The following is an 11,909-nucleotide window of genomic DNA, read 5'->3' on the forward strand; positions in this document are numbered from 1 at the left end:
ATATAAAATTTTGTATTAAATTGATCAAGTTTTTCCATCTGATTAATCATTACAAATTTTGTTACAATTTTGACCTATTTTTCACTGTTCAAATATTTCACATAAATTGAATATCAAAATATTTTAAAACAAGATTAATTTTTTGTGTGTTAATCTAGAGATCAAAAGAAAAATAGTGACACAATTGCATACTTTTATACCATTATCTTAATTTTTAATATGTTAATCTAGAGAAATCCAATGGAGAGGATCCTAACCTTATTTCAATGATTTCTTGGTTGTCTTTACTACTTTTACCTCCAAATGTGTTATCTTTCTTTTCCATAAGCTGGTATAAATAATATATATTAGTTCATCAACTTTGGGCACATGTTAAAGAAAAAAAAACAAAGAAAATGATGTCAATAAAAAGAAACGGCTAATCTAAGAAGAAACCAATGGATGAGGAATCACTAACTTGGTGAACAAGCAGCGTTGATAAAATGCTGACTCTGAATTTTGTTTGTAAAACAATTCATAATGATCTTTTTTTTTTTTTTGGTGTTTCTTAATCAACCATCGCATGAAATATATGAGTTGTCAACCACTTAATTAAAGTATTGCAATCTCCAAAACCAAATTCGTAGAATCAGAAGATTTACTCGTAAAAAAAAAAAAAAGAAATCATTTTGGAGTTCTCCAAGATCGATGGAGCATGTTTCTTGCACAAATGTAAGGAAAATATTGTCCTTGCAATTTTCATTTTATTTTCTGTAATAAATAATCATCAACTTTATGCAATTATAGTATTTAAACTGTGAACAAGATGTAATATTTTCTAGTTGAAAAGATACCTTAGTACTTTTGAATAGCACGTTGATACAAGTAAGAGTATGTACATTTTAAGTTCAGGTATGAAAAGTGATACATGGATGGGTTGGGTGGTGTGGGGTGGGGGGAGGGAATGTAAGCAAGAGGTCTCGGGTTTGAATCCTCCAACTTATACTAAAAAAAAAAAGGTGATTCTATAGTTAAAAGGTAATTATCAGAAAAAATTTTATATTTAAGGGATGAATGTAGATGGAGGAGCAAGTTTTATAAAATCTAAAGAGGATAATAATCTAGAAAGAGAAGGGAGTTTCTTTTTTTTTTTTTTTTGAAATAGAAGGAAAGGTGGGGGAGGGGGCCAATGTAACTAGAGGAAAGAATTTTACAAAATTCAGGGATGCAAATATACTATAAATTTAAAAATTTTAAAGACTTTAATGCCCATTATATAGTACTATTAAATTTCAGGAAGGAAATTGCCCACCCTCATCCTAGCGTGTCCTAAACCTGTTTACGAGGGTCGGCCAAATTGAATAGGCTTGCCTAATCTTTATATAGTTTCCAATATATAAGATTAGGCAAAGCCTATTCAATTTGGCCAACCCTCGTAAAAAGGTTTAGAGACGCTAGGATGAGGGTGGGCAATTCCCTTCTTGAAATTTGATAATACTATATAATGGGCATTAAAGTCTTTAAAATTTTTAAATTTATACTATATTTGCATCCCTGAATTTTGTAGAATTCTTTCCTCTAGTTACATTGGCCCCCACCTTTCCTTCTATTAAAAAAAAAAAAAAAAAGAAACTCCCTTCTATTTCGAGATTATTATCCTCTTTAGATTTTATAAAATTTTCTCCTCCATCTACATGCATCCATTAAATATAAAAATTTTCCTGATAATTAACTTTTAACACAAGTATCGGATCTATTAAAATGATCATTTTCGAAGACATGTATGTGTATTAAGTAATAATCAATGATAATGTATTATACATCGTGAGAAAGTTTGTACGTTAGCTAGCTGTCTAAGTTGTGGCTCTAGATGAGACTTTTAAATAATCAGAACAAAAGATACCAAATCCAAGGTTACTAAGATATTTCTTCTGGGTTGTGAAGCATTCGACTCGTCTAGCGAACAAAGTTTGTTTGTTAGACGAAAATATTGTCAACCTGCCATTGCCTGGGAAATTGAGGCACTTTGATTGGCTATAGAAATATTCTTATCAGCCTTTACAAAGGAGAGGATTGAGTGGATGAGGAATTTCGTCAATTATAAATGATAGGATATATATCGTCAATAACGTATATAAAAATTATTCTTATTATTTCAACAAGTTGAGTTAGCCTGTATACCATCTATAATCAGTCTAAAGAAGATCCATATATATGGGTTACTTATGAAATTAATTATGAGCACATGCTCAATGATAGCCACTGTGTAAACAGACATCAAAGACGCATACAAGATTACACCCAAAAATAAAAAAAGAGAGAGAGAGAGAGAGTCTGCCCTTTTGTAGAAAGCATAGCATAGGCGCACTTTCTAGCATGTACACTTGCATTACCAAATGGTTGAACCCCATAAAATTACACCAAAAAGGCAAGACATGAAAATTCTGCCTCAAGCACATAAGCTTCACATCTGCCGCTTCTATCTTTAGTTACAGAAACTAATACGGTACAGTCGAACCATCTTCAAAGCCCCTGCATGTTTGCATTTCGCAGTTGCCAATATAAACTTTTGGATTTCCCAACTCAGAAAGAATTAAAGCAAAAATAGTTTTAAAAAAATGCACCCAAAGCCAAAGCAAATAAAAGGCAGACTATTTGCACTATTATCTTCTTAGAAAACACAATGCACAAGGAACGAAAGTCAGGGGCGGAGAATGCATGTCAATCTGGAAAACTGAAGAAAAAGAAATGTCAGAATTTTTTACTTGTCCAAGTCAGTACAATAATCCCCAAAATGGGAATTAAGAAAAGGTAATTCAAGAATCAGTCTTGAGATGTCGCTCCACATAAGCCTGCAGGAAATCAGGAAATCCAGACAGTTCAGTATGAGAAAACAGAGAGCAGAATATAAAGTAGGTTGAACACAGCACTTTATTTACATTAGTACGGTCTATCCATGTAAGTTATTATGTACAGCTGCATGGCTAATCCAGTAGGTCACACAAACAAGTAACATTGTATTCATCCCAGCAATATCCCACTTCTACACCCGCACCGTCCACCAAAAAAACCAGCAGATGTGTACTACTTTTTGCCAAAAAAAAAAAAAGCATTTTCTAAGCTTGCCTCTGCATTTCACACCACTAACCATCTAAAGATAAAAGCTGGAGATCTCTCAGAATACAGGTAAGTGACTCCAGAGCCTTAAAAAAAAATCGTTTTGCTTTATCATAATGGTACTTCTTAGAGTTAAGTGAAACAAATAACCAGAAACTTACCTGTACAAGCTTGGTAATTTTGGGTTTTGAATGAGACAGGTATTGATCAGTTTTGCCTTGTGTTTTCGGGATGTGATCTTGCATCGTACTTGTCACTTTATCAACCACCTTTTTCACAATTGTCTTGTGAACCTCTCTACTCATCCGGCCTTCCTTCCACGTGGGCTTTAAAGTCTCCTTAACAAAATCTACAAGGGCATTCTTGAATAAGCGCATGTCCTTGTCATCCTTGTTATTGTTCCCATTCCCAACCTTAACATGCTCGTCCCCATTTTCTTTATGAAGATCTTCCTGCCCCTTGTGGCATTCTACAACAGATTCTGTATTGTTATCCTTGACTTCTGAAGCAGCAGGTGCCTCCTGCTGTTTTGATTCTGGACTCTCATGACATTGAACATTAGAAATATTACTGATGAGGGTATTCCCAAATTGTGGATTATCACCAGACATTGGAGAAAATTCTTCAAAAGGTATCCCATTTTTCTGTTCATATGAGTAGGGAACTTCACCAGAGGTTTGATTAACATCGCCCAATTTACCTCTGCCATCTTCCAAGGGATCTAACTGAACAGGAGATCTTACATCAGTATTAGGCTGAATTTGCATGGCAGTTTCCAAAGCAGACACTAATGCTGTAGAAGTCAAGTGGTTCAACGCAGCATGCAGATGAGTTTGTGTTTGTTCAGCAACAAATTTGTGCATAGGAGATGCTGCAGCCGGACTTAACAAATTTTGAGGGACTTGGTTATTGGAGGCATTATTGTAGAAAGATCGCGGGGCTCCAAAGTCTTGAATCTCTGGTGTTTTAGCAGCTTCTTTCTGATGACTACCAGTATGGTTTTGTATGATTAAAGTAGAGGACAAGCCTTGACCAGAACCATTCAAGTCAACATTTCGTACATTCGACGGATGTGGAAAGAACAAATTGTCCCTTTGATCATTTGAAACCAAGGGACGATTTAAGCTCAAATTCCCAATGACGTTCTGATTGAGGCTTTGCCCAGGCATAAATTCTGGGTTATTAGTGTTTCTGTTGTCTTTCAACTGACCAAGGCCGTCAAAACTGGAAGCATTGACTATGTTATCTTCAGCAACAGTTGGACGATGCAGTATATCAGACTTCTCAGCTAGTCCAGCATGCAAACTTGCCTCAGAAAGATGCTGGCTAGAAGGTTCTTTTGTAATATTGGGTGCATGAGAACCTGTGTACACCAGATCAAGATTTCCTTTGGATATTATAGGGTATTCTTGTCTGTCATATGAACTCTCTACAACCACAGATTTGATAGCACCCGCATCACCACCATTATCTTCCCTCCAATCTTGAGTTGAAAGGTAATTATTACCCTCAGAAGCCTTCTCTTTCAATTCTGGACCCCGCAAACTTCTTTCATGAGCCCATTTATTGTCCCTCCTCTCGAGTTGAGCATCAGCAATTTTTCTATTGGGAACAACAGTCTCACTCCACCTACTGCCTTCAACAGCTTTCGATTCTGGTTCCACCTGATCCCAAGTTGCACCTTTCCACTGATCATTCTTGTCAACCAAGCTCTGCCGTCCACCCGCATCACGTGGCCTGCTTTCATGGTTGCTATCTATTGGACCATCATGAGAAAACCAACAGTTATCCCGATTACATTTCCCTGCAAGGAAATACTTGCATAGAGGTTTCCTACTTTCATTTGTTCGGTGCTCCCGATCACGCTCAAAAAGTGCTATTCTGGTATCCTTACCATTATTATCACCAGAATCAACATGGTGGGAAAATCTGCAAGATGCTCCCCATTTGCATTTCCCTCTCATAAAATCCTTGCAACATATTGTTCCTCTGCTTTTACTCCGAAAGGAATCATCCTCTTGATGGTTTGAATCAGAACCTTTATCCCAAGATTGTCTCCCACGTCCTTCACCATATGCCAAAGCATGTCCACGATCTGGTCTACTTCTTGATCGTTCTACAAAGTCATTTTCTAAGTAGTCCCTATCCATTCTGTCAGGATGAAGGAATCTGCATTGACTTCCTCTCCTGCAATTCCCTGTTGCAAAATTTCTACAGGTTTGAGATGACCTTCCAGACCCACTGCTATCGTTCCACCCCTGTAAGTCATGTCTATGCCCGTGGAATGGGCTACGACTCCTGGTCTGACCCCTTGCACTATTCCTGTTCCTGTTCCTGCTCCTGCTACGACTCCTGCTCATGGTCCTGCTCCTAACACCACTACGATCCCTACCTTTGCTCCAGCTCGGGCTGCGACTTCTATTTCTGCCCCTGTCTCTGCTCCTATTTCTACCTCCTTCCAGATACCTGTATGAACAAACACAAAATCGCATTTTTGAGGAACAATATTCCATGAAATAGCTAAAAGAAGCAAAGGAACAGAGAAAATTGGAGAAACTAATCATTTGCAGACTAATCATTTGCAGATAAACTAATATGGATTTATTTTTCATAAAATCATGTTCAAACATGGATACGACACTTCGCATTAACAACAGCAGCAAAAGAAATGACAAACCAGTGCATCATGTCAGCAAACAGGGCGGAGCATAAGTCAAAATTTTCTATCGAATCTCGTAAGCATGCCATTGTAACTGGCTGCCGTGTCCAAGACTCCAGGTAGTTAGATATGCAGTTTGTTTCTTCATTCACAATAAGAATAGGTAGGTGCATTTTAATTATGAAGACTAACTACAATTAGCTACACATAAATATACTAAAGAGATGACATCAAAGGCCAATGAAACTCAATCTTTGTGTTAAAATGGAAAAAGCTCTGATATAGCAGACCTGCGAGACCGGCTCAGACTATCATCAGAGGAATTGCTATGCTTTCTATGGCCCCATCCGTCAAAGCCAGGAGACACAACTCTTTCCCTCATTTCTAGCTCATCTTGTTCATTTTTGTAAACGCCCTCAACCTTCTTTCTAGTAGTATTTTCCTCCAGTGTGTCCCAAGAAGGCCAACCTGCATGATCCTTGGGCATTGACGAACTATTATCAGCTTTGGAAGATGAGAACCTATTGCTACACCCACCATCGTAAGTTGAATAGTATTCTTTTCCAGAACAAGAAATTCTTTGATTCTCATCTTCTGCATCCCATAAAGGCTTGCGTTTCCTACCTCTTTCGTCCATAGTACACTCAGCAATTTATATCAGCTTCAGTTCACCCTATGCATTGCAGCATGATCTGATGACAAGTGAAAAAAAAATAAACAATTCATATCACTAATATTATCCAGTCAACTCCAACTTATCCATCACAAAATATCATACATATTTATATACAGTATGCACACATTAAATTCAAAATTAATTAGAGATTTAATTTTTACATTCCAAATATATCCCAATGACCATGCTGCTCAATCTGAGAAAACATGAAAACTTCAACATACCGAAAAAGATTTTTTGCCGATTTTGAGCATTTACTTTATCTAATTCCAAGTTATTCTCACCAATTTTTACTAAACTCAGCAATAACACAAGGTTGTGCGTAAATCTTCTAACTCTTTCTCCATCTTTCAACAAAATGACATCTAAAATACAGGGTCAATCAAAAAATAGTCATGCATCCATTTCGTGCACAGATTGGAAGCCAATATTTTGCAACAAACTCAGGCAAATAGTCAACAGCCTTTTGATTGTGTTAATAACCAAAACCAAAAGCCAAAACTTTGGACTATATGTCAGGCACTTAAAGCATGTCAAAGATTGGTCAAGCACATATCACCGACATTTGCAATCCATGCAATACATGATCAAAAGTATTTAAAAAAAAATACAACTTTCTCAGAAAATAGACAAAAACATGAAACAAACATTTATTCTCTCTCTCTCTCTCTCTCTCCACGCAAATCAAATGTCTTCATTTCAGTTGGCATGGATCTTAAAATGGTTAGACTCAGGAAAAAGGCAGAGAGTGTGCCTTGATTGTGGGTGACTGTTGAGAAAAACAGGTACAGGTGCACCTAACCCTAGTCCTATGAACTCCACTTGACACTTTGTTAAAAAGAATAACAAAAGTGCTTATTGTAAAAGCAATAAAACACCTCAGAATTGTTCCTGAGAAGACAAGTCACAACTTCAATAACTTGTTGAGAGAAGAAACAGGCAAAGGTTTCATAAGTTCCCACTAGGGGGGCCTCTCAGCAGGACCTTTCCATACCGACCTCCTATTGAATATTTTAAAATTTCCACCTTAAACTGACATAAGTGAATGGTGCGCACACTGCATATGAGATCCATAGCATGATAGCAAATTCAGACCATAGATGCTTTAAAAGCCTGATGAATAAGGACAGCAATAGAGTTGAGCACAAACTCAAAGCCATATGCACAAGAGAAATGGTGGTTTTCCAAACAACTTATCCACTGTGATGAAAGTATTTTATGCAGCAAATCCATAACCGGATGGTTATAACAGAAACCAATTGCTGAATATTGTATAACAGACAAGATACTGGATGGCTAATTTTGACATCCATCATAGAAGATGTAGATCATCCATAAGTAGCCACCTTAAGAAGGTGCCAACATCATATAGGTGCCCCAATGTCCAAGAACATTGATTTAAATTTGGGAATAAAGAAGCAAGGATGAAGCATCAGTTGATTATGTAGCTGTCAAGCCATGTGATATTGAAGACAATGTCATGTAGCTGACCAATATGGAGCAATCTACACATGCAAGTAATCGCAAAAGAGAAAAATTAAACAACAGGAATGGCATAAAACAACATAAATATCTTACGTAACTACTTGTTTCTATTTAAAGCATTGAAAAGACGAAGATAATATTATTTTACATGGCAAAAAATAAATTGGATGTAATGTGACAACAGCAGTTACAATGGCCAGCCAATGTAGCCATCTAAGGCAACTAGAAATGACAAAGAACTAGTACCCTAAGTCCCACATCTAAAAGAAGTTCTCTATCCAATTCAACTAAAATTACAGCAATCAAGCAAGAATTCACACCAAAAAGAAAAAGAAAGAAAAAAAACCCTAATTTCAGAAAGTACTCCAACAACGTATTGCTTATATGTATACAGGTTAAGATAAAGCTTACATCTTTGGGAGGTGATAGCGAGAAGAGAAAGTTAAAGAAATTGAAAGCGGTGGTGGCGGCGGCGGTGGCGGTGGCAACAGCAGATGCTGGTGGTGCAAGAAACAAACAGAGGACTGTTGGGGGGTTTTGTTCGTTAATTAGTGAAATCTGATGTGAGTGAGAAGAGAGACAGTATAGTGTGTGAGCGCATGAAAAGAATCCAATGATAAATACTTTCAGAAAGTCGTCGTCATCTGGCTTAAGTGGTTTTTTTTTTGGGGGGGGGATTTTGATTTGACTGATTAACCCAAAAAAAAAACAGAAAAAAGAAATAGTAGGCTGTATTTGTTTTGGATTATTTGCATAATTGCATAACTAGATTTGGGATTGGGATATTTGTCGATTATAAAAAAAAAAATTGAATAGCTTTTGTTTTGTTTTGGATTATTTTTTAATTATCAGAGTGGATTTTGATTTACATAGTAGTAAAATTGGGAAGACAATTGAAGCATCTATTCATTCATTCAGTAGGGAATTTTTATTGGGAAATTATGCTTTTGGAGATACACTAGATTGTGAATCATATAATTTCTTACCATGGTTGTAACTTGTGACATGACAGATCCACTGGATTGTGAATTAAATAATTTCTTACAATGGTTGTAGCTTAGTAGACTAATTTCACTTTGTACTCCTGGATGCACCTTTTTTTCCACTCCCGAATACCTTATTTCACTTTACATCTTAAATTTCATATTTAAGACACTCTACACCTTAAATTCGCAGATTTGTTTCACTTAAATCCAATTGACACACTATTAGTAAAATCCATGAATAGAAGACCATCCACATAATGGCTTTTTTTTCTTTTTTGCATGATTGACAGAGATCATAAAATAACGGTAAGATACTACCACTTAGTAGATTGATTTGATGCATATGTTGTTCGCATGGTCTTCTATCCTGTTAGTTTGCTAACGCTATTATAGATCGGACATATTTTGAACAAATCTGAAAAGTTAAGTGTAAAGTTATCAAAATTGAAATTTAAAGTATAAAGTGAGAATGTGGCACAGGTTGCAGGTACAAATTCAAATTAATTCTAACATGTATACAGCATAGTGATGATTTTGCTGTAATTTTCATAGGGTCGATCTTTCAGTGTTAAACCAAATGGTAAATGTTGCCTTTACATGCACTAGATAGTGATTCCCCCCCCCCCTTTTTCTCTTTTAGAGGATACCAAACTCATCTCCTTCAACATGTTGTAATGGCATAGCAAAAAAAAATCAGAACTCACAGTAAATGGTTACAAAGACAGAGAGCCCAGAACCTCAGTAATACTAGCTACAATTAACAAGAAGTAGCCTATGCTAAAAACATGTGCGCTATACACTATTTACGAAGGTAGAATGGGGAAATTCCCACTCAAGAGCCAAAGTCCAATTTTCTTTGTTGGGAAAATGCTCTTTTCATCCCCATTGTTTGGGGTGTTGGACAATTTCGTCCCTAAAGGTTTAGCCAAAGCACATTTCATAATTTTATAATTTTGACCAATTTTATCCCTAAAATTTCATGCAAACACATTTCATCCTCATAGTTTCATAAATTTGACTAATCAAAGACAATTGATGGATTGTCAAGCAATTTGAATGGAATATCATCACTTGATCATAGCATACCCATTAGTAAAATACAAAAAACATTGGATCAACAAAAATCTCAAAAATCATTTTTTTTAATTCACTTTCTTATTTTTCCAAAAAAAAACTAAGAAATTTTCAGCCACCATTACCTTCGTATTAATCACAAATTGAACAAAAAGATCGAGAGGAAACGAAGCCGTGGAGAAGATACAACCACATTATAGCCAATTGGAGAAAAGTTTCAAATAATTCCATTGGAACCAATTGGAAAAAATACTAACGTGAAAGAAAGAATTGTTTAGATTGTTATTTATTTGCAAAATTTTGATTGAAAAGGGCATTAAAGATGAAGATAGTATTATTTTACACAGCAAAAAATAAATTCGATGTAATGTGACAACAGCAGTCACAATGGCCAGCCATAGCTGTAACTACATTGCAAGAGTAATGTAGCCATCTAAGGCAACTAGAAATGACAAAGAACTAGTACCCTAAGTCCCACAATCCAGAGCTTCAGCAGTTTCGCATTTGTACTGACATGAAGTTGAATATTTCTAGTTATTATAGGAGTGCTGACCTTTTCAATCTACTTTAAAATAATATAAAAAAGCTTACATCCATCAAGTTCACTACTTATCAAAGAAAAGAAACCCCCATCCTCTGCCACACAAAAACCAGAGTCTCAAAACTCACAAGTCAAAGAAGTTCAATTCCACCATTCATAATGTGGCTATTGCAGAACAATCTCAACCCATAATGTGAATGCATAAGTCAAAAGATTAAATACTACCTCAATAACATTGGAAAATTCTGCCCCAAAAGCTCATCTTTTACAGCCTAGCTTAAGAGATTCTCTTTCATTTCTTAGCCTAAAGGATCTCCCTAATAACAAAGCCAACATACTTGGCCATGCTAGAAATCTCAGATGCATATGTATGCAAAACTAACTACAAGGATACATGCATTGTCGCATCGGCTTCTGAAACTACTTCAAACCCGAAGAATTCTCACAAAAAAAAAAAGCTGTAAACACAAACAAATAAATCAGAAATACTGAATTCAAAAGCCTAAAGCACTAACTCATTAACACTTCCAAAAGAAAATTCCATAAATTGGCGCTTTCTTGAACCAAGCTATTTTCATCCTCAGCAAATTCAAGAAAAAGAAGCCTGCTTCTTCAACCCAATGCTTTCTCAAGCTTTTATCTTTTTTTTCTTTTTCTTGACTAATTTCTAGCTAATTAACGAGGTTTAGGTCAAACTTCCGCAACTAAAAGAAGTTCTCTATCCAATTCAACTAAAATTACAGCAATTAAGCAACAATTCACACCAAAAAGAAAAAGAAAGAAAGAAAAAAACCCTAATTTCAGAAAGTACTCCCAAAACGTATTGCTTATATGTAGACAGGTTAGGATAAAGCTTACATGTTTGGGAGGTGATAGCAAGAAGAGAAAGTCGAAGAGATTGAAAGCTGCGGCGGCGATGGCTGCTGCTGGTGGTGCGAGAAAGAAACAGAGTACAGTTGGGGGGTTTTGTTCGTTAATTGGTGTAATCTGATGTGAGTGAGAAGAGAGACAGTACTGGTGTGCGAGTGCGTGAAAAGAATCCAACGATAAATACTTTGACTGAGTAAGTCGTCGTCGTCTGGCTAAAGTGGGATTTTCCTTTTTCTGGGAATTTTGATTTCACTGATTAACCCAAAAAGAAAAACAGAAAAAAGAAATACGTGATAGATACACTGGATTGTGAATTAAATAATTTCTTACAATGGTTGTAACATGATAGACTAATTTCACTTTATACTCTGAATGCACCTTTTTTTTCCCCACTTCCGAATACCTTACTTCGCTTTACATCTTAAATTTCATAATTAAGACACTCTACACCTTAAATTCACATATTGGTTTCACTTAAATCCAATTGACAACACTATTAGTAAAATCGATTAATAGAAGACC

General features: G+C 36.0%; 1 protein-coding gene across 3 annotated transcripts; it reads right to left on the bottom strand.

The window, feature by feature from the left end:
- Window positions 1-2,175: 2,175 nt before the first annotated feature.
- Window positions 2,176-11,557, bottom strand: LOC113712724 (zinc finger CCCH domain-containing protein 55-like). Of its 3 annotated transcripts, XR_011821915.1 has the most exons (5): window positions 11,376-11,557; window positions 6,046-6,447; window positions 3,258-5,562; window positions 2,745-2,831; window positions 2,176-2,511 (listed from the first exon to the last, which is right to left on the bottom strand). XR_011821915.1 is itself a non-coding variant. In XM_027236263.2 (4 exons), exons 2-4 carry the CDS (start codon window positions 6,390-6,392, stop codon window positions 2,796-2,798), a joined length of 2,688 nt encoding a protein of 895 aa, XP_027092064.1. In that variant the 5' UTR covers window positions 6,393-6,447; window positions 11,376-11,556; the 3' UTR covers window positions 2,618-2,795. The 3 variants fall into 3 exon arrangements, 2 of the variants coding, with proteins under 2 accessions (XP_027092064.1, XP_071923538.1); XM_027236263.2 differs by lacking the exon at window positions 2,176-2,511 and having other exon boundaries at window positions 2,618-2,831; window positions 11,376-11,556; XM_072067437.1 differs by lacking the exons at window positions 2,176-2,511; window positions 11,376-11,557 and adding an exon at window positions 8,328-8,486 and having other exon boundaries at window positions 2,618-2,831.
- Window positions 11,558-11,909: the final 352 nt, after the last annotated feature.

Source organism: Coffea arabica, chromosome 10e (assembly GCF_036785885.1).
Source record: "Coffea arabica cultivar ET-39 chromosome 10e, Coffea Arabica ET-39 HiFi, whole genome shotgun sequence".
NCBI lineage: Eukaryota > Viridiplantae > Streptophyta > Magnoliopsida > Gentianales > Rubiaceae > Coffea > Coffea arabica.